The sequence below is a fragment of the Balaenoptera physalus genome (assembly GCF_965194825.1).
Source record: "Balaenoptera physalus genome assembly, chromosome: 3".
In the NCBI taxonomy this organism is placed as follows: domain Eukaryota; kingdom Metazoa; phylum Chordata; class Mammalia; order Artiodactyla; family Balaenopteridae; genus Balaenoptera; species Balaenoptera physalus.
This window is the reverse complement of record NC_138890.1, coordinates 164,994,530-165,021,001: the sequence shown is the minus strand read 5'-3', so window position 1 is coordinate 165,021,001 and position 26,472 is coordinate 164,994,530. Positions and strand designations below refer to the sequence as shown.

At 47.1% G+C, this 26,472-nt stretch overlaps 1 protein-coding gene and 1 long non-coding RNA gene across 14 annotated transcripts in view; one reads left to right on the top strand and one right to left on the bottom strand.

Moving 5' to 3' along the window:
- Positions 1-590: 590 nt before the first annotated feature.
- LOC309656699 (inactive ubiquitin thioesterase OTULINL-like) lies at positions 591-26,263 on the top strand. Of its 5 annotated transcripts, XR_014261481.1 has the most exons (10): positions 591-809; positions 16,277-16,436; positions 16,523-16,554; positions 16,661-16,752; positions 17,519-17,668; positions 19,896-20,024; positions 20,938-21,207; positions 21,803-21,985; positions 24,145-24,232; positions 26,127-26,263. XR_014261481.1 is itself a non-coding variant. In XM_082453416.1 (9 exons), the coding sequence occupies exons 1-9, from the start codon at positions 746-748 to the stop codon at positions 24,148-24,150; spliced, it is 1,086 nt and encodes a 361-aa protein (XP_082309542.1). In that variant the 5' UTR covers positions 591-745; the 3' UTR covers positions 24,151-24,491. The 5 variants fall into 5 exon arrangements, 4 of the variants coding, with proteins under 4 accessions (XP_082309542.1, XP_082309540.1, XP_082309543.1 ...); XM_082453416.1 differs by lacking the exon at positions 26,127-26,263 and having other exon boundaries at positions 24,145-24,491; XM_082453414.1 differs by lacking the exons at positions 24,145-24,232; positions 26,127-26,263 and having other exon boundaries at positions 592-809; positions 21,803-22,137.
- Positions 21,950-26,472, bottom strand: part of LOC309656700 — a 50,931-nt gene continuing 46,408 nt past the window's right edge. For 8 of the 9 annotated variants that reach the window (XR_014261482.1, XR_014261483.1, XR_014261484.1 and 5 more), the window contains 2 exons: positions 26,207-26,414; positions 22,948-23,468 (listed from right to left, as the gene is read on the bottom strand). This is a non-coding gene — a long non-coding RNA (uncharacterized lncRNA). Of the gene's footprint in view, positions 22,071-22,947; positions 23,469-26,206; positions 26,415-26,472 lie in introns of those variants that run through there. The other variant, XR_014261487.1, reaches the window with a different exon arrangement.

Below are 26,472 nucleotides of genomic sequence, written 5' to 3'. Positions count from 1 at the left end.
CGCTACTGCCTTGTTTTTTCCTTGTGATAAACCACTTTAACAGATGATCAGCTTTGTCAATAACCGCTCCTAATTAAACTGAGTTCTAAGTAAGCACAACCCCGTTCTGCTGAGCCGGAGGGAAATCAAGATCAGGAAATCTGCCCAGTCTAGTGGAACAGGCCCTGGGTCAACAGCTGGATTCCAGTCTCGCCCACCCATAACCTTGACCGACCAGCGGTTTAACGTATGGGCCAGGGAAGGGAATGCTGTAACCTTGCCATGAGAGGAAAATGGGACCAGTCCCTCTCCCACACCATCCCACCCACCAGTCTTCCTTCCCACTCAATGGGCCTTCGATATAAAGTGCCAGGGAGGTCGTAGGACCCGTCCAGGTGGACTCCCCAGGATGTTTCCCGAGAAGCGGCGTTTGCATCCCAGCAGTAGCTTTCCCACCCCCGCCCCGCGGAGCACCAGCGGCTCTGCGCAGCCCGGGCTGGCGACCCAGAAGGCGCGGAGACCCCGCCCACCCTGCAAGGCCCGCCCGCTTGGCCCCGTCCCCGCCCCCGCCGCGGCCTCCCATTGGTGGCCCGGTGTGTCAGTCGACGAGCGGGCTCCCGGGGCGGGAGCGCAGGCTGCGGTCCCCTCCCGGCGCCTCTATCGCACGCCAGCCGCAGGGAAGTGAGACCGGGCGCCGGCCGGCGGCCGCTGCCTCTGACAGACCCAGCGGTCGAGGCTCCGCGCCCATCAGCCGCCCGCGGCCGCCATGGCGGCGCGGAGGAGCCCCCCGCGGGAGCAGGAGCGGCAACGACCTCGCGACCCCGCCGCAGGTGGGCCCGGGGCCCGGTGGGGCGGGGCGGGGCGGGGCGGGGGCCGCGGGCGCCCGGGACGCGCTCGCCCCCGCCGGCCGTCGGCGCAACCCTGGGTTGGAAGGTTCGGGGCCCGCCATCCCAGGGGTGGGAGGTCCGGGGCGCCCCTGCCCGGGGCGGGGAGGGGGACGGGCTGCAGGGTTTGGGGGGCCGTCGGGGGCGGGGGTCGCCCCTAAGTGAGGAACTGCGCCGTCGGGCCGAGGCAGCGAGCGACCCTCCGAGGCAGAGCAGGCGGGTTCCTGGAAAGAGAAAGCGGGTCCTGCGGGCTGGGATGCGTTGCGGCGGGGTGGGGTGCCCCGGCAGCGGCTGGGGTCGGGCCCTGGCGCCCACGTGCGCCGGTGTCCCCTTCTCGGTGTCCCCTCCGAGCCCTTGATTGTTGTCGGAGGGAAGTTGACGGGTTTCGCGCTTTGCTGGCAGAGGATGTGGCCCACACCTTCGCAGCAGTCGAGACTCGATGAGCAACAGAGAAAACTCTGGCTTTTGAAACAAAAATCTCACCAGGGGCAGGAGCGGCAGCCCAGTATGGCACAGGTGGCCGAGGTCGCCGCGCGCCACCTGTGTCGCGGCGTCTCTGCCCTCTGCGTGCGTAGCTGGGCCCTCACCGGACGAATGAAGGGTGCTTTCCTTGCCATGCTTCCAGCCCCAGGTCTGAGGAAGATGATCTGCTTCTCAGCTTGGAGCACATTCCCGATTGTGTATTTTCCTGGAGGCCACCCCGGGGGTGAGAGCCCACGAGTGAATTTGGGGAGCACGCCTGTTCCAGGTGCCGCAGCGTCAATGGGAAGTTACTGGGACTGCTTCTTAGTCCGGATTCTTGGTCCCAGCAGGAGCTTTTGATTCACACAGCAAAGTGTCGGGTGTGGTGAAAACAGCCCGGTTCTAGGAGACAAGACATGAGTTCTAGACATCCTTTTGCCCAGGACTGTGGGCCTCGAAGCTTCTGGGTCCTGGTCCATAAAATGAGGGCACTAGGCTAGCTGATCCATAAAGCCCCTCCCAGTCTAGAATTCTGTGATTGACGTATCTCCCACTCTCAGAAGTTTGGAGAATGAACTAATTTTCAACCTTTCTGCACCTTGGATTCTTATAGAATTAGCCAAATATTTCCTGGGGGTGTATCCATCTGAACTTTTTCATATGTGATTTTCTTCCCTTCTCCCTGTGTTGTTTCGGCAGAGCAAAGCTGGAAGCGGAGGTGGGGCACAGCTGGGAAAAGCTGGCTGGGGGGCGCCGAAGGGTATCTACTCTGGGCTTAATGTAATTGTCAGGAATTTTCCCTTCCAGTGCACCAAGTTCAAGGTGTGCCAGCACTGTGAGAGCAGAGAGAATTCTTTCCTCAGCTTCAGCCTAAAGGGAAACATTTTCCCTCCTTAAAAAATAGTTTGAGGGCTTAGGAAAAGGAAAGCCAACACTGCAATTGAAAACACATGCCCGCAACAGAGCCTACAAGAGAATGCTTACAACCAAGTGGTCCACAGTTGCTATTTTTTGCCAGCCTGTTTTGTCACTTTTATACTTCTACTCTTACGTTTCTGTGAGATGGATTAAATAGCAAATAAAGTGTAAATTTTGGCACCATGTGTTTTAGCTAAGTAGAAATTCTTGATTGGCACAATGACTGAATTTGAAAGTGACCTTTCACCTGGCTCCCCGGAGCGGGTGGGTGCTGTCCTATGTGTCTGCAGCCCCCAGCGTTGTCCCTGCCACAGTAACAGTGGGTACTGGAGCTCTCTTCACGGTGCTGGACACGGAGACACTGCCCATAGTCTTATGTAATCTCTACAACCACCGTCCTGTGATGCTCGGAATGGTCACGGAATTTCCTCAGAGTTTCCAGCTAGTAAGTGGTGCCGGGATTCAAGCCCTGGCAGCCCGGCTCCTCCCGCAGCATGTTCTTAACCATCGCCCGCTTCTGTCTCCTAAAACATTCAGGCTTATACCTGGGAGCACTCTAGGTTCCAAAGGTACCTCATCACAGTTAAGCTGTTCTAAAGCAAAGTTGGCTTATCAACTTAATACCATCGTTGTTGCTCAAGGGAACTCACAGGTCTGTGTGCGGGAGAAAAAGTCATCATTATCGAGTTAAAACTTCCTACACGTGTGTTTCTTTATACGTGGCTCTGAAGTCTTTATGTACCAGTTAAAGGAGTTAATGGACTATTGTATCTGACCTTTCTCTCCTGCCCACTTGAATCCTCTGGTCCATGTTCAGTTACTTAGGACAATCTGTTCTCAAGACGGAGGTTATATACACATTTATTGATTTGTAATTAATTGAATGGAAGAACACTTAAATGTCACGTTACAGTAAGTCAACAGGGAAAAGTTTTGGTTTATACACTCATTTTTCCAGTGATCTTTTGTTCTAGTCATACTCTATTTTTCTACTTTTTCATTTAATTGAGCCGGAATAGACAGAGGCCATCATGTTTAAAATAAGAGGATAATAAAATGTTTATGTTCATTTCTAAGGACCCTTGTCTGTTAGTACTGTTGCTGGGATTCCCAGGTAATAAACAACAATCCCAGAAACTGTAGCACGTAAGATGCTATGCTCAATAAACCTCTGAATTAAGAATTTAATAGTAAGTCTTTCATTGTTGATTTAACCAGGTGACTCTGACTTTGAGTTTATGTGGAACTGTTGGATGTTAGTTACATAGTAATTTAAAACACCTTATTAGCTCTTTCTCTGCTTGCCAGTGTTATTGATTTTTATTGACTATTAGTTAGGGTTAGTCTTCTGGCAGAGGGAGTAATAATGTATCGATAATTGGAAGTTAGCTTCTCAAGAGTCCTCTCCCAACTTAGAAGCAGAATCCCAGCCCTCTTCCCTGGGCACCAGCAGCTGCCCAGATACCTGGGGTTGGCCTCTTGGGTGGGGCCTGAGTGCCTGCGGCCCCCAGAGCCACAAGATGCCTTCCCGGCCTGGCCTGGCCTGTGGGGCACCCGCACTCCGGGTGGGCTCCGTGCCGTGGGCCCACCTCAGAGGTCAAGCTGGACGTCAGACGCTGAGGCCCAGGCGGCCAGAAGGGACCCAGAAGACCTGGGGGTCCCGGTCTCGGCCTGTCAGACAGGCTGTCCTGGAGGCACTGCCCAGATCTGGGGGGGCCAGGAGCCCAGGACCACCCCTACCCCTTTTTGTAAATCTTGTTAAATGTAAATCAAATACAGCTGTCTTTTTCACTGAAAGAAAAAAAAGTATCCTGCCTTCTCATGTGCCCATTACAGTGGACCTGAGCTCCTGCTGCCCCCAGGCGTGGAGGATCTCGTGGGTACAGGCCAGTTCCCAAGTGGCTCAGGAGCGGAGGTGGGCAGGGGCGCGGGCTTTGAACCTTGTGTGTCTCTCCCCTCAGCCGGGGCAGAGAGGGTTCCCCGGAGCGTTGTGTCTCCCAAGCTGAAGTGGACTGAACTTCTTCCCTGTAAAGAGAGAACCTTTCCCTGGGTCTTAGAGTGAGTGACAGCAGGCACATCGTGGTTATATTTGTTGATCTGTGACAAGAAGACCTCAACTTTGCTGTGAGATCGCTAAAGTGACAGGAAAACTGAGTGCTCTGTGTCTTCCAAATCGCCTGCCAGGATAGGTTGAAATGCTGTGGAAGCAGCAGAATGGCTGAGAGGACAGGGGAAGTGGAAGAGATGGCCAGCCAGGCCGGCGTGGGCGAGGACAGTCAGTCACCACCCAGATGTGAAGGGCTGAGTGGCACTGAAGTCAGCGGACCCGATCAGCTCTGTGTCATTTTACTTGGTATTTAACAAATGAACTGGGAGTTCAGTTTGTAGCTAAGGCTGGCCTCGAACCGTGAAATGCAAACGTAGCCAATCGAATTATTAATATAAATGTTGGGTCCCTCAGTTTTGCACCTGAAGCAGTGCAAGACTCGGGTGCATCGATTCCTTCCTCTGAAATCTGAAATAAAGAGAAAAATCACTCAAACTGAGAGTTTATTAGATCAGTTTTATCCACGGTGTAGCCCTCTCTTTTGTTTCTTAAACATTTGTTAAACTCAGTTTGGGGTACTCAGCTGATTGTCATGACAGAGGACTGGTACGGCCACTGCTTATAGACCTACCTTGTACTGCACTGTTCCTCATGCTTGGATATTCCAGCATCTTCTCCCACATATACCTCACCGATTCATTCAAAGTTTGGAGCCTGTAACATGTGATGGTACAATTCTCCTTTCCCTTCCCGCTCCCCCAGGCTCCTCAACCTTCCTCTTTTATTTCTTGCTGTCATTTAGAAACTGGGGTCCCAGACAAGCCCTTGCGGAAAAGGCTCTTTATCAGAATTCTGCTTTCAGGTCAGCTGGTGTAATAGACCTGCAGATCTAAGCACGCATGTCTCGGGTGGAGTATTTGCTGGCATTTATCAAGGTCTCGTGTATCTTCTGTACACGCTCAGGCATCTTTCCTGTAGGGCAAGTTTTGAGTAATGTTTTGAGTTTAGTTGAACCTCAGTTGTTTCACAACTACTTAAAATCCTGTGCCTGTACCACAGCGTGACTATTCCACTAACATAACTCTGAAACATGTTAACATAAAGAGGCATTTGGAGGAGAACGGTGGTGAGTGGCCTGGCCTCCTTGTGTTTGTTTATAGGGGAGGAAGCTGAGGTCCAAGTTGCTCGACTGTCTAGGACCAGACCTGGAGCTGAGTTCCTGACTCCCTGGGGCCTGCTCATTCCACTACCCTGAAGCCATCCCACTAGGTGACCGCTTCACAGCCTCACTTCCTGCTTTATATTTACATGAGTGTATTTAAGGGAAGGGAAAACAGAGTGGTGGCTCACCATTTCTTTTTTTTCTTTTTTCTTTTCTTTTTTGTTTTTTTGCCACACCGCATGGCTTGTGGGATCTTAGTTTCCTGACCAGGGATTGAACCCGTGCCCCCTGCAGTGGGAGTGCGGAGTTCTAACCACTGGACCACCAGGGAATTCCCACACCATTTCTGACATGCATGTTAGAAGTCAGAAGGGACCAGCAAGAGAGAGGCTGTTAGGCAGGATTAGGTATGGTGGAGTAACAGAACAACCCCAAATAAGTGAATTAAGTTTATTTCTTTTATGGCAAAGCTCAGACATGGCTCCCCAGGGCTGGAATGGGCTCCATAGTGTCAGAGGCCCAGGCTCCTTCCACTTTGTTTCCACCCTGCAGGGGTTTCACGCCCACAGCTACTTCCTGATCCAAGATGGCTGCTGAATGTCAGTTATCACACCTACATTCCAGCTAGGAGGGAGGAGGGAGGGCAAGGAGTACACACCCCTCTCAATAGAACCTTTTGAAAACTGCACATAGCACTTCTTGGCCAGAATTCACTTACAGGGCTATACCCAGCACGTAGGGAAGGTGGAATGCCAGCCAAAGTCAGGATTGTATTCCTGTGGAAGAAGAGAGAACAGATACTGGGGTTGGCTGGCAGTCTCTGTCGTGGAGACGTGTGGACTGGATTCTGACTACATCAGTTCATCTTCTTTATTCAGCAGATATTTATTAACTGTCTACCGTGTTCCTAGGGACCGAGAAAGCAGAGAGAAAACAGACACAATCCCAGTCCTGAAGACATGCACCTACACAGGGAGACAGACACTAACCAAACACAAACACAGTTGTATAAACTGTGATGCGTGCTGTGAAGGAAGAGGACACCGTGTGCTGTGAGAGAGTGTAGCAGGGATGTGACCAAGCCTGGGGGTTGGGATCGGGTCAGAGAAGCTTGGCCCCAGGAAGTGACATTTGAGCTGAGAGCTGGAGAGTGAGTAAAGTGAAGAGTATTCCAGATGAGGGAAGAGCACGGGCAAAGGCAGGCCGGGAGGCAGGAGTGAGCCCTGATGGAGGAACTGAGGGCCGCCAGTCATCTTGGAGCAAGAGGAAGAGGTGGGAGAGTAGGGAAGAGTCAGGGTCAGACCAAGGGGGACCCTGGAGGCAGGGTGAGCACCTGTCCTGGTTTGCCTGAGACCAAGGATGTCCTCGGACGAGGAGCTTTTCAGCACTAAAACTGGGGGACCCCCAGGCAAGCCAGGAGGAGTTGGTCAGCCTCCCCAGAGGTCACATTAGTAGTTGGGTTCCTTTATTATTATTACTATTTTTTTTTTAAATACCACAAACAGTGGTTTTTTAATTAATTAATTTATTTTATTATTTATTTTTGGCTGTGTTGGGTCTTCGTTTCTGTGCGAGGGCTTTCTCCAGTTGTGGCAAGCGGGGACCACTCTTCATCGCGGTGCGCGGGCCTCTCACTATCGCGGCCTCTCTTGTTGCGGAGCACAGGCTCCAGACGCGCAGGCTCAGTAGTTGTGGCTCACGGGCCCAGTTGCTCCGCGGCATGTGGGATCTTCCCAGACCAGGGCTCGAACCCGTGTCCCCTGCATTAGCAGGCAGATTCTCAACCACTGCACCACCAGGGAAGCCCTGGGTTCCTTTATTATTAATTTCAGCAAAGTTCTTTTTTAGGTAGGCATAGATCCCAGCCTTGGAAAAATAGCAACTGACTAGTAAAAGTAGCCCCTCACCTTGGCCAAAGGGAAAGAGGCACAGAACACAGGCAGCACTTACTGGTAGTTGGATTACACGACCAGTGAGACTTTTCTTTATCTGTCACGATTTCCCCGAAGGGTAGTTTTGGAAATCAATAGGCGTGTGATAGTATATTTGAGCTAACAGAAGCAGCCAAGGACGGAGGAAGCCCTGACTCCAGAGTAGTGCGTCTCATCGCCGGTGATACATTGCAATCACCTGGGAACTAAAGACAAGACCGGCGCCCAGCCAATAAATAGATTCTCCACAGGTGGAGCCAGGGCAAGCATGGTTCCGTCTCGGTGGCAGCGCCTCCCAGGCCTTGGTTGCGCTTGAATCGCTGGGGATCCTGTAGAACACAGATTCTGCTTCCATGGGGCCCGAGGGTCGTCCTTCTAAGAGCCCCGCTGGTCAGGATGTGGCGCATCCGTAGACTTCGAGTACGATGCTCTGTAATGTTTGGCCAGTTTGTTTTGAAGCCTCTGGTTTCTTTTCAGGAGAGCAGATCTGAAGGACCACGTAAAGGTAGACGGGGCCGCGAGGGGTAGAGACTAGGGGAGGGGGACAGGGAGACCTCCGCCCTGGGCTCCCATCAGTGGTGGGCCCAGCCCGACTTCTCAGTTGGTTCCACCAGTGGCTGGGGTTACGTGGTGAGACCGGTTCCTGGTTATGGGAAGACCAGCTCTCCGAGGCCTCTGGCTGGGATGGTGCAATAGGCGATGCCCCATCACTCTCTCACTTGTTTAGAGGCCTTTCCAGATGACTCCACTGGCTGCCAGGAGTGGGTCTTTCCTATAAGCAAGGAAAGCCAGAAAGATTTTTGAATAGGAGATGACACATCCATTGAATGTAAAAAAAGATACAAAAAACAAACCAACAGAACACACACCATTGGCTTCAGAGTGGAAAATGGCGTTGGAGAAGGGAAGCCAATTAGAAGGATGAGTAACCAGTAGCGACAGAGGCCAAATGATTCTGGTTAATGGAAAAATCACTGTGTGGCGAAAGTGGCTTGTCTCAGGGTGTACCTTATTTCTCTCTTGGTCACGTGTTCATAAATGATCTATTTTGGGATGTGGAAGACAAGCTTAGTTTTTAAAGGTCTAAGAGTTGAGAGAGGGACAGAGCACCATGGAAGCCATGACAGGTCAGAGCAGTGAGCCAAGTCCAGTAACGTGAAATTTAGCAGGGATGTGTGTCAGCTCCTGGGTCTAAAATGCACAGAGCTTGCACATGCGATCTGGATAATCCCTTGCTTCCCTTCCCAGGTTCTGAACTAACTGAAAGGTAGACACGGAAGTCAGGGATTTTTAAAATATCGGCTCGGTGATAAAATCCCTGTGTCTTAGTCATATGGCCAGATGGGCTTGCAGGCAGTGCCTGAGCTGTACTCTCCCCTCAAAGGTCAGGCCTCTCCCCCAGAGAGACAGCAGCCCCAAGGGCACCTCTCGGCAGGCAGGCAGATCCTAGTGGAGAGGAGGGGGCTGAGCTGAGCAGAGGGTCTTACACCTGCCATCAGGTAAGTCTCCCTCCCTCAAGAAAGAGGGAGGGGAGAGGGGAGAGGGGTGGAGGCCAGTATCAGATCTCCAGGACAGTTCTTCCCCCTGGAGGTTTGAGGACAGTGGGATGAAAGCACCTTTTCTCTCTCCCCCTTCGGCAGATGGGGAGATGTGCTCCAGCAACAGGTCTAAACGGCTTTAGGTTGATGGCAGGCTGAATACTAATACAATCGCAGGCTGCATTAGTGTGAATGTATCATCTAGGCAGAGTCTGGCCAACCACGGCCCACGGGCCAGATCTGTCCCACTCAGTTTTTATATGGCCTGTGACCTATGAATGGTTTTTACATTTTTTAATGGTTGGAAAAAAGATCAAAAGAAGAATACCATTTCCTGACATGTGAAACTTATATGAAATTCAAATTTCAGCGTCTTGTAAAAAAGTTTTCTTGGAACACCACCCCGCTGTGTACTGTCTGATGGCTGCTTCCCCTCTGTCGGGGACGATCTGAGTGGATGGGACGGAGACCAGATGGCTGGCAGTGCCTAAAATACTCTCTGACCCTACACAGAAAACTTGCTGACTCCCGATGGAGCGTGAAGAAGTGGTCACGTGGTTGAATTCTCTCCCGCTTGGGTCACACTCAGGGCAGTGTGTTCTGACCTGCGGTCTCACTCTGAGTGTGGGGTGGGTCCCGAGAAGGGTGACCGGGATAATGAAGAGACTACCCCCCTGCCCCTCGCCACCAAATCATGTCGAGTGAGGCCTGGTGGAGAGAAGGGGGCGTGTCTGATCTAGAAGAGAAAAAGGCACAGTGGGAATGACAGCTGCCTTCTGAGTTCATGCTTGTTAATTGTTTTGCATTCTTGGAAGAGAATTACTCAGGAAGGGCGGTTGGGTAGTTGATTCAAAGGGCACTGACCTTGGGTCAGAACACGTGGGTTCAAGTTCAGGCTTCTGCTTGCTTTCTCTGGGCTTCAAAGATGAAGTGTGCGTGTGACATCTCATCAGGTGGCCAGGTCCGCAGCGAATGAAGCTTCAGCTTTCACCTCAGAAATGCTTTCCAGCCAGTGGGGGGCGCAGTCATGAATCCACTGAACCGGAACCCGCCTGCAGTGTGGACAGCGTGTGTGTGTGTGTGTGTGTGTGTGTGTGTGTGTGCGCGCAGGGGGGAACCGCGGGAGAGATTCATTCTGCTTGAGGGGCTGGTGTGACTCAGGCCTTGGAGAACCAGTGGGATTCCAGCCCCTTCGGCCCAAGCATCCCGTGTTTCTGTCAAAGGTCTAAAAGGCTGTGGTGTGGAGGAAGAATCAGACACGTTCCTCGTGACCCCAAGCAGTAACGAGTCAAGTGGTGGTGACAGCTCTGGTCACACCAACCTCTTGCCTCTTTGTTGAGACAAAGTGATTCATCTGAGGTCCTGCAGCTGGAAAATGGCAGAATAAAGACTGGGTCCCAGGCTTGTTCCGCCAGCCTGCCGTCTCCACCAGACCAGGGACAGGGCGTCTGCCTGGCTGGGTACAGTGACCTGGAGTTCTGGGGTCCCCGGAGCCTATCCCACCTACTGCTTTTGTGCTTCTGTAGTTGGGTGGGTTTTAAACCTCTGCCACATGGTTAGAAAATTAAAGTGATGGGCGGAATTTTACACACCTAACGCTGTGCCCAGTACCTGAAAATACCCTGAGCTATGGTGTTATTAAAAACATGCACCCAGTCCCCTCAGTGTTTGGCAAGGAGCATTTCCTGCTGTGTTTGCTGCCTCTTGGTTGGCAGGAGCCTTGGGTGAAGCATGCCCAGTCCTATGGGATGTGGGATTGCGCGCGTAGCCTTGATAAGTTGGTTGCATGACAGGGCTACCCTTGTGTGTCTCGCTGGTCATGACTTTCGAGATAAAAACTTTCGCGTTGGTGGTTCTCTTCCTCAGTGATACTGATCTCGTAGTTGTTGGTTATAGAACTCTACTAAGTGGGAGACCATGGTTTCTTAACTGAGCAGGATTAATACCTGAAGTTCAAAAGTGTAGAAAGTCTTTTGACCTCACCATTTCAAAGATTTATTAAGAGCATATTTGTTCTCTTTCCCACATAGCTGATACAAAAAAACCCCCAACTAACCTATGGTTTTGCATGAGCCAAGACCATTTAAACGCAGCCTTTCACTCCACTGTGCTGACTTTTCTCTAGGAGTCTCCCATTTGCTCTAAATTATTCAGAAGCCTTGATGACCTAACAGGATTTGTTCTGTATGTTTATCGTTCTGTTTGCTTATTGCTTAGTTTATATGTTTGGACGAATGTACCGTATTTTGCTTTATTCTCGAGCCTCTGAGGTTCTCAGAACTCCGCTCTGAGAGCGATGACCCACCTTGGCATCCAGCATGAGGGCCTCGTGTTATTCTGTGTCTCGGCCGGACCCCGACACCAGGACGTGCTAACCTGTGGGCCTGGGCAAGCTGACCAGTAGCCTTTCCTGACAGCAGGGCATCTCCCACCAGACCAAGAGCTCCCTGGGGCCAGAGCATGTGTGTTTTCAGTTCACTGCCTGCCAGCGTGGCGCCCAGCCCAGGGTAGGAAGAAGTAGCATAACCGAAGGGCGCGGGGCAGGAGGGAGGGGGGCTTCCCGGGCCCCTCCCAGTCCACTGTGCCACGTGGCCTGTGTGTACTCCTCTCTGGGGCACCCCCCTCCCTTCACCACTCCTGCCACAGAGAAGGGGCACGGCCGTCCCGGGCCCTATTTGCTTCCCAACCCATTCATCTCTCTTGGCCACTCTTCGTACCATCTCCTGCTAATCAACCAGAATATGGCATTGAAGCTGATAGAAATATCTGTTGTATTTATTATATTAAATTTAGCATTTTTCACCTTAAAGTTTTTAACAAGGTGATTTTCCCATGTGATATGTCTCGCTGCCCCTGCTGTCTCCAATGTGGAAATTAGATCGCCTTTGCCGCCTGTTTAGCTCAGGCCTAGGCTCCGCCCCGCGAAGCCCGCTCGCTCGTAGCCCTTGATCCGCCTCCTCTGCCGCCGCCTCTGCTTCAGGAGAACGTCAGCGGGCCGGACCCGGGGGCAGAGGAGCCGAGCGTGGAGCGAGCTCCCTGTGCCGCTGCAGCCCCAGGGGCGGCCTGCGGGGAGGCGGGCGCGGCAGGGGCCGGGCTCCAGCCGGGGCACCACTGCAGGTGTCGCGGCGAGCCAGACCCCGGGGCTCTCCCTGCGAGCCAGCCTGAGGCTGGGGCAAAGTGCTGTCAGCGTGATCACTCGGTTTCCGGCTCCTCTGGGTCTTTTAAGTTTTGTTTTCAGGTTTGTTTTTTTCTTTTTGGTTTCCTGTTTGAGTGTTTGAATTATTTCAGTTTTGGTACAGTTTAGAGAACGGAAAGAAAAAGGCTAAGTAGAGTTTTACCACAAAAAAACAGTGGCTTTTAATGTTTTCAGTTCCAGTCAGTGGTCTCATCTGCCACGTGTAGTCTGAGTGATCACAGATCGGAGTTTAGTGTCGCATGGCCACACTGCTGGCTTCAGGAGGTTCTGGTGTCATTACCCAAAGGACATCGCAACTACCTAAGTGTTACCTCGGATTGTGTGGGTTGAGGTCTCAGCAGGTGGCAATGGTGATGACTGGGGGGGGGTGTAAGACCTAGTTCATCCACTTTCCGCTGTCATAGGAATGCCTGGTGCCTCACGTATCACCTCATTTCAGCCACCACCCAAGCGGTCCAGCCCAAAAGGGTTAAAAAGAAATTTCGTTTTTATCTCTTGATGAGCATTCAAAAGGATCAAATCCATAATTCCTGGCAACGCTTGTTTTCCGCCTCTTCGTCGCCAAAGCCACCCCTCGTCCCCACTCCCCTTGTTTCTTGCCCTTGTTCTCGCTCCTCTGTTTATTATGTTGAAAGACTGACTCCATGGTGGTGGGACTTCTCTCTTTTCCTGTTAGTCCAGGGGGCGCCCCCCAAGGCCAGCTCCCCGTTAGGCAGGGCACCGGGTAGGGGAGGGGAAGTTGGGCGGGCTGGTGCTGACTTCTCCCTGGCCGGTTGGCCGAGGGGGACCCCGGGAAGATTCTGACATGGAAGATCTTATCCCGTCTCGGCTGCTTTGGGGGAAATGAGATTTGACTCAGGAGATCATCAAAGCTGTGATCATGATAGTATTTTGCTGGGTGCCTCATTTATGGCGTTCTCCTCCGTGTCTGTTGTTTTGAGTTGTAATCCAGTTATTGATACATGCAGGAGAGATTTTTTAAACTCTCTTTTTAAAGAGTCTGGATTCCACTTGCTGTAGCAGAGCTGGTTTGGGATTCACTCAGCTCCATCATTCAGAGGCAGGGTAGGCAAGTGGGACAGCGTCCAGCTTCCGCATCGCATTGCCCCGTGTGTTTGAATTCTAGCTCTGCGGCTTATTTCATCGTTCTCTCCCTCGCAGTGTCCTCAGGTGATAAAATAATAATGAACATGTTTTGGGTACTTGCCGTGTGCCCGGCCACGAGCTCGGCACTTTTCCCAACATTTCCTTAAACCATCTCGCAGCTCCAAGGGGGCCTCCGTGTTACCAGCGAGAGGAGCCCCTGAGCCGCCCTGCGTCCCCGGCGCTGGGCTGTCCTGCTGCCCTCCTTCCCGGGGTTAAGGGACAGGCACGTGGGGGCATGGAGTCACCCACCCCGTGTACTGCAGGACCAGGGCCTCCTTACGCCACTGCGTTTCTAGGAGCAAATGAGACAATTTCTGTAAAACGATTGCCACAGGGTATGGCACGTAGCAAAAGCTCAAACTGTAGCTCTTTTGAACTGTCAAAGCCCCACTCCTGATAATATTTTCATACGAAGTTATGTGAACACCTCGGGGTTGTCTCTGAGCCGCAGCCCACTCCCCTGTGACCTCCTGAGTCCCGCCTCCAGGCCGCTCCCTGGTACCCACACCAGCCCCCATGATACGCTCCCTGGCCCTTCTTGGCTTGAGTCACTTGACCAGTACCTGTGGGTGCACTGGGTAGAGTGGATACAAGGAGTTTAGGCTCGTATTCTTGGTTTGCATGGGAAGGGGGTGTTGAGCCCTCACATGTTTTTTTCTGAGAAGTTGATCATATCGCCCTTTCTTGGGTTGGAGGTGGGTTTAATTTCAAGGATTAGGGCAGTAGGCTAGGGAAGTGCATGTGTGTGTGTGTGTGTGTGTGTGTATGCGCACGCACGTGTGTGTAGGTGTGAGGAGACCATAATCTGCGGTGGGTCCCCATGGAGGCCCTGGCAGCTGTCGAGAGGCCTCACGCTCAGGAGAAGCCCCTATTTCAGGGGTCTCGAATCAAGTGCCCCGAGGGGCCGGGCAGTATCTTTTAAGAATGCAGCCCGTCGATTGGAGTCCGTGTGCGGCGGGTGAGAGCAGTGCCCCGTGGAGGGGCCAGCAGCCAGCCCCCAGCCCTCCAAGTGCACGCAAACACCAGGACGAGCCGGTGGGGAGCAGGCAGATGCTCTAAAAGGCTCTTCACAGAGGAAGAGCTGTGAACGTGTTACTGCAGTGAGGAATCATAGCCGGTCCTGGGGTTTAGGGAAACGGAGGCTCGTACATGTGGCGGGAGTGTCAACTGTTTGAGGGGGGCACTTTGGCAACGTCTGTAACATCTGGAAATGTGCACACCCTTTGACCCAGAGTTTCCTCTTCTAGAAATTATCCTAAAAGATACCGTGAGTCCACGAGGACTGTTGGAGGAAAATGTTTGTAAAAGTGAAAAACTGGGAAACAATCCAAATGCTCGTCAACAAGGCAGTGATTATGTACACATATGATGCTCTCTCTTTATACTAAAATATTATACATTCTTTAAGAAGAATAATGTAGACTTTTTAATAAAAGTCTGAATTATAGATGCAAAGGCATTATAGCTTACGTTTTTAAGCAATTCATTAAAAACTTTGTACTAAATATCTAGTAGAAGTAAATACATAATTAACAGCTAATCAATTGTTTTAAACAGGTAAGTACCTGCTTTTGAAAATGTACTTTTCCAGTAAAGTGTACATGATGTCTCTCTGCCTCTTACAAGCTTATTTCTCAGAGCTGCATATGAATGTACAACAATCTAAAAATAAATAGTTTAATTGAATAATAAAAAAATGTACTTTTAAATAATTATAAACATGCATATTTTTATTTGTTGGTAACTTTATTTCTTTATTTGCTGGTAAATTCTTTCTTTATTGAGAGTATATATATTTCTTTATTGAGAATGTATAGCAACTTTACTGAGATACACATATCAAATATCCATACGATCAAAAATGCTAAAATTGTAGATTCCGAATCCAGGAGGCTTTTACTACAGTTAATCATTGGAATTTTACTAAACCAATGTGCCAGGGAGGGAACTGTTGCACAATGAACCCCAGGAGGTTTGGCCACCATTCAAAAGTTCTCTTCCTCATTTGTACTTCAGCATTTTACGTGTTCAAACATAATATAATTAGGAATCTGCTGCACATAGTAAAATATTGCAAGTACGTAGTTTGGGCTCTCCTGGCCTGTGAATTTTCTCTCCTGTCACATCAGGAATCGTAGTGTACCCTGTAAGCTGCACACCTAGCTCCATCCACGACTATTCTAAGTGGCCCACTTTCTGGAAACGATGTCTCTGTGCCTGCTGTCTGAGTCTCGTTCTGTGCGTTCAGATGATGGCATGTGTTACGGCCCGTAATGACCTAAGAGTATCGCCGTGGGCAAAAGTGGGTGGTGGCCACACGGCAGGAGACGCCCCTGGTGTGACTGACTCCTGTGGGCTCGGTGCTGAGCAGACTCCCTTGGTCATTCTTGGATTTAACAGATATTCTACACGGTGCAAGGCGCACTGTGCTGGTTCTTAAATGATTTCATTCCATCTTTCTCCAGCGAGGTCGGTATTTTCACTCCCATTTTACAGTCAAGAAAATTCAGGGTAAGAGAAATGAGGTGTCCCACAGTCAGACAGCTGAATAAGTAGGAGAAACGGGTTTTAAATTCAGGTCTGAGGGATTCCGAAACCCACGCTCTTTATGTGCCCTGTTCCTCTTGAATTCCGTAGAACAAAGATATCCTCATATGTGACACTGATTATAGGAGAACTAGGTGTTTCTTTAATTTTTAGATTGAATTTTCAAATGCTTTAAAAAATGTTTATATAAATCAATGATAGACTCTTTACAGGTAAAATTATCCAGTGTATCTTTTTTTCCCCCTTAAACAAAGCAGGCTTGTGTAATTGTGATGTATATTTATTTTATTTTTTATTGAAGTATAGTTGATTTACAATGTTAATTTCTGCCGTACAGCAAAGTGACTCAGTTAGACACATATATACATTCCTTTTTATATTCTTTTCCATTATGGTTTATCGAGTATATTAAATATAGTTCCCCATGCTATACAGTATTATTATTATTATTATTAAATTTTTGTAGGAAATGACCAAGTTCACTCCTGGACGCTCGTCACCAGCCAAGCCTTAGATGCCGCGTGGAGAGTAGCAAAGGGGTCAGTGACGTTGGCAGTTTCATTTCTGGTGGGCACCCTCTGCTACTTCAGAAGGCTACATTTATATTTAGGGCACTGGCTGAAAAGGTATGTGGCTATGTCATCTTTAATTTTCAAAAATGCCCTTGCTGTTTAAAATAGAATTTTGATATTATCGTTCCCTTATCTTTTAGGTGGATTGGATATCTGCAGAGGAGATTCAAAAGTCAATATTTTCATGCATATGTTTCCTTATTTTTAAAGTGCAGAGAGGGTTCAAGAAGGGAAAGGAAAGGGAAAATTCACCACCTTGTATCTTTGATTTGGTTCAGGGAACCTCAGCGTGGAGGCAGAAGTTGATATACTCAGTTATTGTGCAAGAGAATGGAAAGGAGAGACACCCCATGCCAAGCTGATGAGGAAGGTGTGTCTGTTTATACAGCTCGTGGTGGGTGGAGAATTTGTGTGTAAAAATCGGGAAACACGCATTCCATTCTGCTTTACCAAATGTGACACCAGGAACAACCGTGGCTCTAATTAAAAGCCAAACAGCTGCTAGACATTGCGTTCAGGCCTTTCACCTAGAGCTAGTGCCTTCGAGGACTTAGGTAAATTAGGCCCGTAATTTCAGGACACTTGAGCGTTATACCCTTTTCAGCTCCCTCCTGGCCAGGCCTATGAACACATCTGCAAGGACTGTCCTTGAAGGGATTCAGGCACCTTGACATAAAACATTTTGAGGATTTTTAGAACTTTCCATCAGACCAATCTTGGTAAATATTCCCAGCAGTGCTGTCCAACCTTGTCACTAGCTAAAGCCAAAAAAAAAAAAAAGAGAGCGAGAGAGAGAAGGAAAAAGAAAAGTACATTTAAATGACACTTTAGCATGGGCTTAAAAGTATATATAGTATTTTTCACTGTGTTCAGGTTGTAGACATCATCTCCCCAGAATGACATTTCCCGGCTCTGGGCTTCCAGGAAGTTACCAGCTAAAATAGCACGACATGGACTCCATACACACAAAAGTCACTTGAAAATTACACGTGTTCGCATTCATAATTTATAATTGTTTTGTTTCTGTTGTCCGCTTTACTGGGGAGTAACACCTTGCTGAAGATGCAGTGGATTTGCTTTCTTTACTCTCTCTCGTCCAGTGGAATTAACGACAGCCTCTCCTCTCGTGCTCATAGGCTTACAAGGAGCTGTTTTGGCAGCGGCACATTAAATGTGTCCGACAAGTAAGGAGAGACAACTACGACGCACTAAGGTCGGTGCTCTTCCAAGTCTTCAGCCAGGGCCTCTCTTTCCCATCCTGGATGAAAGAGAAAGATATTGTGAAGGTACGTTCTCACACCGGAAGTTCGGGAAAGGCCGCACTGACGGGGACTGCAACACAGGTGCTCGGGGTCTTCTGTGGGTGGCTTTGTGCACAGGGCATCAGGAGACTGAAGGTCCTTTAGCCCAGTCCTCTGTCTCTCATGTCAGTTTGCAAACAAATCATCTCAGAAGGATAGTCGCACTCAACTGTGTTTGTTTTTAATGCCGGCATCTTTTCTTGAGAAGGGCATCTGTCCTTTATAAGTTAGGTGGTCTGCTAAAATTCACTTTTCTACTCTATGGTTATTTGAGTGTTGACAAGCACAGTGTGTAACCTCAACCCCAGAGAATCCCTCGTATCCCTTTTTGTCAGTCCTTCTCTCACCCCCAACCCCAGGCAACCACTGATATGTCTTCCGTCCCTATAGTTTTGCCTTTTCCAGAATGTCACATAAATGGAATTATTCGGTGTGTAGCCTTTTGAATCTGCCTCTTTCACTTAGCATAATGCATTTGTAGTTCATCCATGTTGTTCCATGGATTTGGAGTTCACTCCTTTTATTGCTGAATGGTGTTCCTTGATATGAATATAACATATTTTGTTTATGCATTCATGAGTTGAAGGACATCTGGATTGCTTCCAGTTTCTTTATTTATTTGGTTGCCCTGGGTCTTACTTGCGGCAGGCGGGCTCCTTAGTTGCAGCTCGCAGGCTTCTTAGTTGTGGCATGTGAACTCTTAGTTGTGGCACGCATGTGGAATCTAGTTCCCTGACCAGGGATCAAACCCGGGCCCGCTGCACTGGGAGCGCGGAGTCTTAACCACTGCGCCACCAGGGAGGTGCCCAGATTGCTTCCAGTTGTTGACAATTATGAATAAGGCTGTTATAAATATTCCCATACAGGATTCTGTATGAATGTAAGTTTTCATTCCTTTTGGGTAAATACCTAGGAGTGAGATAGCTGGGTCACATGATAGGTTTATGTTTAACTTTATAAGAACCTGGCAACTCTTTTCCAAACTGGCTCTGCCATTTTGCCACCAATAACGTATGAGTTCCAGTTGCTCCACGTTCTCAGGTTTATTGTTTTGTTTCTTAGCCATTCTAATAGGGGTGCATTTGTGTCATTGTTTTTTGTTTGCATTCCCCTAATGGGTAATGATATTGAGCATCTTTGCACGTGCTTATTTACCATCAACATTACCTCCTTGGAGAAGTCTCCATTCAGATCTTTTGCCCATTCTTTATTAGGTTGTTTGGGTTTTTTTAATATTGAGTTTTGAGAATTCTTTATATATTCTGAATACGAGTACTTCATCAGCTATGTCATTTGCAAATATTTTCTCCCAGTCAGTACCTTGTTTTTTTTCATTTTCTTAACAGTGTAAAGCAGCACAGTCTTATGAATAACCTTAATTTTTATTTGAAAGTAGTATGCCTAACCACAGATGTACATTTAAGGATGGAGGAGCAAAGAAATATAAAGTATTTGCATATATGTAACTACACACGGTCTATTTCCTTAACATCTTCCGTTTGGAGCTGTTTTTATTGGTAGTTTGATTGCATCTAGCAGTTAAGTGTATGCTGTGTGCCAGCCCTGCTGCTAGTTGCTGAGGACAGAGAACTTAGCCGAGGCCCTGGGCTCCACAAGCTCGGCTGGGTGGGAAAATGTATCAGACACCCACAGTGGATCAGATTCCTACGTATTCTATAATCTTATTTAGTCCCAACAAGAGTCCTGCAAAATGGCTAGTACTTGCATTGATTTCTGACAAGCGTCATTGTCTCCATTACAGTGGAGATGAGGCTGAGAGGTTACATAACCAGTGCTGGTTGAGCAGTCTCTCAGCAGGCGAGTGACAGAGCCAGGTTTGAACCCCAAAGTGCATCCTTCTACAATCCACATTTCCCTGATGTACTATGTCACTCTAACGGTGCTTGGTTAAAAATAATTTCTAAAGGGAGATACCTAGGAAGTTCGGGAAATGTTTTATCCAAAAAGATTGTTTCTGTAGACGTAATCTTCATTTAGGTTTTCATCAGTTGTGAAACTGTGAATTAAGATGATCCAAATCACTTAATCCACAAATCTAAAACAAGACTATACGTTTTTACTTAACTGTTGTTACAGTCTTTTCAAATGAAGATTTCTGAATGAGATAAGATTATCTCCTGTGACATATTCCAAATTGTGTGTCAGACCTGTTGAGATACTGATCACTGTTGGCATCTACTTCCTTTTCAAGCTTCCTGAAAAACTGCTCTTTTCACAAGGTTGTAATTGGATCCAGCAATACAGTTTTGGTCCTGAGAAGTATACAGGTTCGAATGTGTTTGGAAAATTACGTAAATGTGTGGAATTATTGAAAACACAGGTGAGTCTTTAGGGGGGAAAACTAGGAATGAAAGCATGCATCCCACACGCAGCCCCTTTTCTGCATGTCAGGCATGCCCCTTTATGTCCCGCAAGTAGGAAGTGCAGGCAGAAATAGTCTTCTAGTAACTGACCATTTCCTTTCCTGCTCTTCTTTCTCCTTCCAAGTGATGAACGAGAGCAGTGTTGTTCTACGTGATGATTAGACCTATTATGGGCTAAGAGGGCTTTTGTGGACTGGTCAGAAACCTTAACAATCACGTACCTTTGTTGTTTCCCCAGAAAAATGCGGTGCAAGGTCCAGACAAGGCACTGGGAAATGCCCTTCTGAAATGTGCCTATTAGTAACTTGGGGACTAATTTGACTAAGATTTTTTTCCCTGCACTTAATAAACACAGATTTTAGATCATTGAAATGAATCCTCCTTGGGAAATACCATTTTTGTGCCATGGTTTTCTGATCTGTAAAACTAAAATATGAATAGTCTCAACCCTGTACAGTTATTGTAAGGATTTAATGAGAGAATGCACGTAGATTGCTTTGTACCCCACCCTGGCACACAGTGAGTGGTAAAGAAAGAATACTAATTAGTACTGTTCTTCACTGGAATGTCCTTTGTGTAACCCAACACCCTTAGAGGCAGCTTTAGGAAACTGACTTGTTTAGTATTTTACCTAGTAGGTGGTGCTTTTTTGAAAAACTAGTTTAAATGAAATATTTTGTTATTGTAAAAGTAGTAAGTACTTAGGGTTAAAAAAATCAGTGTCAAATGATGATATAAAATGAAAAGTTAAAGTTCGACTCCCCTCTATTAATCTCTGGTTTGTTTTATAAGTACTTTAAAAATTATGCAACAGTGTATGTATTCACCTTTGCCGTTTAAGTTTCACTTTACATCTGTGTTTGCTTTTAGTGGACTGAATTTAGTGGAATTAAAGATTATCACAAGCGAGGAAGCATGTGCAACGCCCTTTTTTCTGATGCTATCCTGGAGTGTAAACTTTACGAAGCTCTGAAGTTCATCATGCTCTATCAAGTCACTGAGGCTTATGAACAAATGAAGACCACAAATGTCATTCCCAGTCTTTTTCGACTCCTGTTTACCCGGGAAACCTCTTCCGACCCTTTGAGCTTCATGATGAATCACCTGAACTCTGTAGGTGACACGTGTGGACTAGAGCAGGTAAATGGGGCAGAAGAATCGTGTGTGTTTGATGAAGGACGGTGCTGGCAACACCTGAGCACATAGGTGTTTGTTTGTTTGTAGTTTGCTTTCAGCCATGATAAATCCAGCTGCAAAGAGGTGGCGGGTGGGTATGAGTGCCCTCAAATGAGGAAACGAAGAGTGATAAACCTTCCTGCCCGGTGCTGGCTGCTGCGTCTTTGCAGCCCTGTGGCTGGCGGGCGGCAGTGCTGGGAGCGTTCCTGACCTTCCCGCTGCCTCTCGGGCGGTAACAGGCTTTCCCACAACAGAGGTTACCCAGGAGCAAGTCCAGCTGCAAACTGAGGCAACATCTGGGAGAGCATTTGGCTACTTAGTGCAGACAAATAGAAGTTATTGAAATTTTAAAAGAAGTCCAGACAATGCTTTTATTTCCCCATAGAAAAGGGCTTTCGTTTTGCTTTGCTTTGCTTTCCTTTCCTTTCCTAGGAGGTGCTCAAAATCATCTGACATTTTAATAAAAATTGATTTAAAACGATAAAAAAAAAAAAACCGTTCGAAAAACAAACAGTGTAACTTTTACTGTAAGCATTCCTTTATTAGTTTTTTTTTCCAGGCAGCTTTCCCTGTGATTTCTTCACGCTACTCCCCAGAGAGAGAAATTTCTCCGCTTGTCCCCTGCCCTCCGCACCGCGGACGTTCGTCCCCAGCCCCGTGCCCACTCCCTGGTCCATGTGTGGGTCTGTCAGCAAGTACATCGTCATCTCATGAGCTGCAGAAGAATACTCGCCCTCCGCTGGTGAGAGGTGGGAATTTGGAAATGTGTATCTGTGACCTCTCTTTCATCTCTTCCCCAGATTGATATGTTTGTACTTGGATACTCCCTGGAAGTAAAGATAAAAGTGTTCAGACTGTTCAGGTTTAACTCCAGAGACTTTGAAGTCTGCTACCCAGAGGAGTCGCTCAGGGAGTGGCCGGAGGTCTCCCTGCTGACTGAGAATGACCGCCACTATCACATTCCTGTCTTTTAAGTCTGCCTGGACCGGGCACCAGCTCTCGCCGGTGACAGTGGTCACACTTGCAAGTAATGTTTGTTTCTAGAAAAGCAAAGCTAGTATTGCTGCCACTGGAGGAATCGGGACCTCCCTTTCCAGGATTACAGGTACACTGGACGGAGACCCACGTGCCTTCCCTTTGTTTCCAGTGATTTCCTCCAGAGCCCCTGCACTAATGTATTTGTGGGTTGGTGGTTTGACCTTGTTTGTAAAGGCTCTGGTCATTTCACCCACAACAGAGCACAAGGACATTTAGTTTGGGAAGAACAACAACAGGAAGAAAGCGAGAAGAAAACAAGTAGGGGAAAAGGACTAAAGGGAAGGAATTTCTTTGTCTATAATCTTTATGTTCTTTGTTAAGAATCTTATCTTTGACTGATTTTGGATCTTCATAAACATGGCCTTATTTTATAAGCATTACCTTCCCAGGAATATCTATGGTATATTAATTTTCCAGAGCCATTTGATTAACTTTAAAATTGTGTGTGTGTGTGTGTGTATTTACACTCACACACACATAAACATGTATAATTTTATATATATATATCTAAACACATATGTACACATAGCCACTACTTTGTAATGTTGTACAATTTGTTTTACATCTTTTTTTTTTTTTTTACTATCGCATCTGGCTAGTTTAATATGTTTTATATAGATCAGAGATCAGTTCTGTAGATTAAGGCAGCTGAATGACAATCAATCATTGTACTGTCACAAAAATATTAAACGGTGTATTTAATGTGTATTTACATGTGTATTTAATGTGTGTAGGGAGAATCCTGCCTCCTAATCCCCAGAACCTGTAAATATGTCGGGTCAAATGGCAAAGGAGAACAAGGCTGCAGGTGGAATTAAGGGACTAATCCACTGACCTTGAAATAGGGCGAGTAGTCTGGGTTCTGCAGGTGGGCCCAACATAATCACAAGGGTCCTTAAAGTGGAAGAGGGACTTGGGAGAGTGTCAGTCAGAGGGAAATGTGAGGTCTGGAAGGACAGTCAGAGACAGATGCAACACTGCTGGCGTTGGTTACTTACAGCAGATACAGGAAGGAAGTTACTGCAGTTTCAGGAAGGAGCCACAAGCCAAAGAATGTGGGTGGCCTCTGGAAGTTGGAAAAGGCGAGGGAACAGATTCTCCCCTAGAGCCTCCAGAGGGGAACGTGGCCCTGCCAACACTTTGATTGGAGCCCAGTGGAGCCCGTGTCAGGCCTCTAGCCTACAGACCTGTAAGACAATAGATGATATGCTGTTTAAGTCGCTAAGTTTCTGGTAATGTGTTACACAGCAGCAGTAGACAACTAATATACTCAGGCTAACTAGCTTTTGGTCATCTTTATTTTGGAAATACTTTTTCAGTTTATTTTGGTAATCTTTATGTTGGAGGTACTCTGCTCGTCTGTTTTGAGTTTCAACAAATGTTGAATACAAAATAACCTTTAGAATCTTGGCTAATGATCCACTACTTCACGGTTACACACCCCTTCTAAGAACGTCTTAACGTGTTTGACGCTAACGTTTTCTCACATTTCCATATTTTACTGTAAATAAAAAAGAGGTATGTTAAATGCTGTGGTGTATGAAAATAACAATCAGATTCTTCTGTAATGGGGACGATCACCTGTATAAGCTGTACTGCATAAGCCAGTGCTGTGCCTGCCGTCGTTTTGTTCTCCGGGTGAAGAGCTGCAGAGCAGCGAGCTCAGCTCCAGGGGCTGTGCGTTACCTTGACAGGTGCGCGAAGCAGGAGTTCTCACGTGAGCTCTACAGCCCTTTCCTGCTTGGAGGCATCTATGGCTTTGCATCACCCCAGTCATTTAATTGACACTGTTGCAAGTTATCCCCTTGATGTGTTACTGTGACCAAGAAAAAAATGAACTCTCCCCTCTGTGTTCACAAGCAGATATGATGACAGCCTGCAGCAGTTCTCCTGAGACTGACACACGTAGAATTGCTGCTCTGGACTCCTGGCTCCACCTGAGCCTGTCCAGGTATGTACCTGGCACGTGTGTGTTCCCACTGGCCTTGCATCTCCTTATCCAGTGCAATGATTTCCACATCAATCCAGGACTGAAAGGAAGAACTTTTTCACAGGGATGGGCAGCCTATAACTCTGTGACATATCAACCCATGATGTTTATCCTTAACTGTGTTGGGGGGATGGGGCAGGGTGGGAAAAGAATTCTTTAAAAAGAGGGGCAAGACCAGATTGTGAAGAACATTTTGATACAATGAAAGTAAAAAATAAAGATGACTTCTCAGTAATTGCTGTGTTATGGGAAAGCATCAGAACAGAAGATTTTAAGGGAAGAGGTACTGGGTATTTTTATGTTTTTAATTCAGTTGTATAATCGAATGTAACAAACTAATTAAAAGGAACTGCATATAAATTAGCACCACTTTTAAATGCCAACAGTAAATTGGAAGTGAATTTCCTGTGTGATGCCAACATTTAATGTCTCTCTAACCTTATAGGGTTCAAATGATGAGAGGAATTTTAGCAAAAATGAAAATGTATGCCCTTGTCCTTTTTTGATGTTAGCATAAGTTTCTCTCTTAAATTTTGGCCATGTGTGTCCACACTGAGGGGTTGTATGAATATTAGTACAAGACTGACTTTTTTATTGTGGTAAAATATACATAATATAAAATTTACCATTTTAACCATTTTTAAATGTTTAGTTCAGTGGCATTAAGTACATCCACATTGTGCAACTATTACCACCATCCATCCTTAGAACTTTTATCTTCAAGACTGACTTTTTTGATAAGCAAGTTTAATTCCCCTGCCTGGTACCTGGATTTCTTTTCCTTTTCACATTATCTTTCTATCGTGCCCTTCTAATCTCAGTATTTCCTCCAGCCTTAAAAGACCCTCAATGTAAAGTCCAACGTGAGGGAGGTTTAGGTGACCAAATGAGTCATGCAAATTATGTTTTGCTTTGTCTCCAAAGTAAAGAAATAACTACAGATGGCTTCTGGTTTCATCCTAGGAACACTATCATTTGAAAGGTCCCCAAGAAACTGTATTAGTTCAGGGCCACCTTAGTGACTTGAATTTCTTGGATGTGGGCCTTCACAGCCCTGACCAAAGTCATTTCCACCCACGGGGGAGCCAGGGGAAAGCCCCAGGGCCTTCTCTGGTGTATGGGAGAGCCCCAGACAGAGCTAGCATAGGTTCAGCCCAGTCTCCAGGAGAGAAGAGCAGCTCAGATCAGGGGCATTCCTGTTAATTTTCCAGGGACTTTCTGCAGATGAATTTTGGATGGAAATATTTGTTTTTGTTATATATCAGATGATTTTCTCATATTTTAGTGAGATCTAAGAAAGACCATTTTAATTCTGTCCAGGCAGGCCTTGGGGAGGAAAAAAAAAATCTAATTTATGAGTACTCTGAAAATGTTGGGAATCCACATTAAAGAAGGTATATGTTTTTTAACTGATAACTGACTTGATATGTGAAAACCTATACAAATAGGAATAAAGGAATGACTAATTCAGAATTAGTTCTCTTAAATAGCAAGTTTCTAAAGCTGCATGATTCTTTTTATAAGAATGTGTTTCACACTGCTTAAGACTATGTAAATTGTTACTGTGTAAATTTTAAATATATATATTTTTATAGATCTAAAACTTTAATGGTCTATTGGGTTGCTTGTCATAAGTTGAATATTGTTTCATTACCTTAGTATTGACTATACTTAGGTATACTTTTCTCTATAGTCACTCAGTTTCCTTCAAATCCTGTTTGTCACAGTGTTTGTTTTATAGTCAGACACAAAATTAAGTGGGTCCAAATGGTACAATCACTTCTATATTATTTGCTGAAAACAGTTGAGTCGTCCCTCAATTCACTTTGGTTTTAATCCTGTCATACTCCTCTAGGCTAAGAAAATGAAAGCTTATCTGGACTACATTTATGCTTAATATCAACATGGTTTATAAGTGATAGAACAACTACTCACATATTCAATCAGCCCTGGACCAGAAGGCTGTGTAGAACCACCAGAAGTGCATGCTGTCTGTCTGCACTGGAAGACCATAGAATGCGCTTGAGGAAACAAGAGCTCAGCGTGGGATGAGTGTGATTCAAAGCCAGCGTGGATGAGTGGACCACATGTGGGACGATCAAGTTATATTCCTATCCGGTGTCTCTGGAGAAAATACCACTCTCTGTTTTAAAAACAAAAAAACCCAAGTTCTGAATATAATTGATCCATTGGTCCTCATA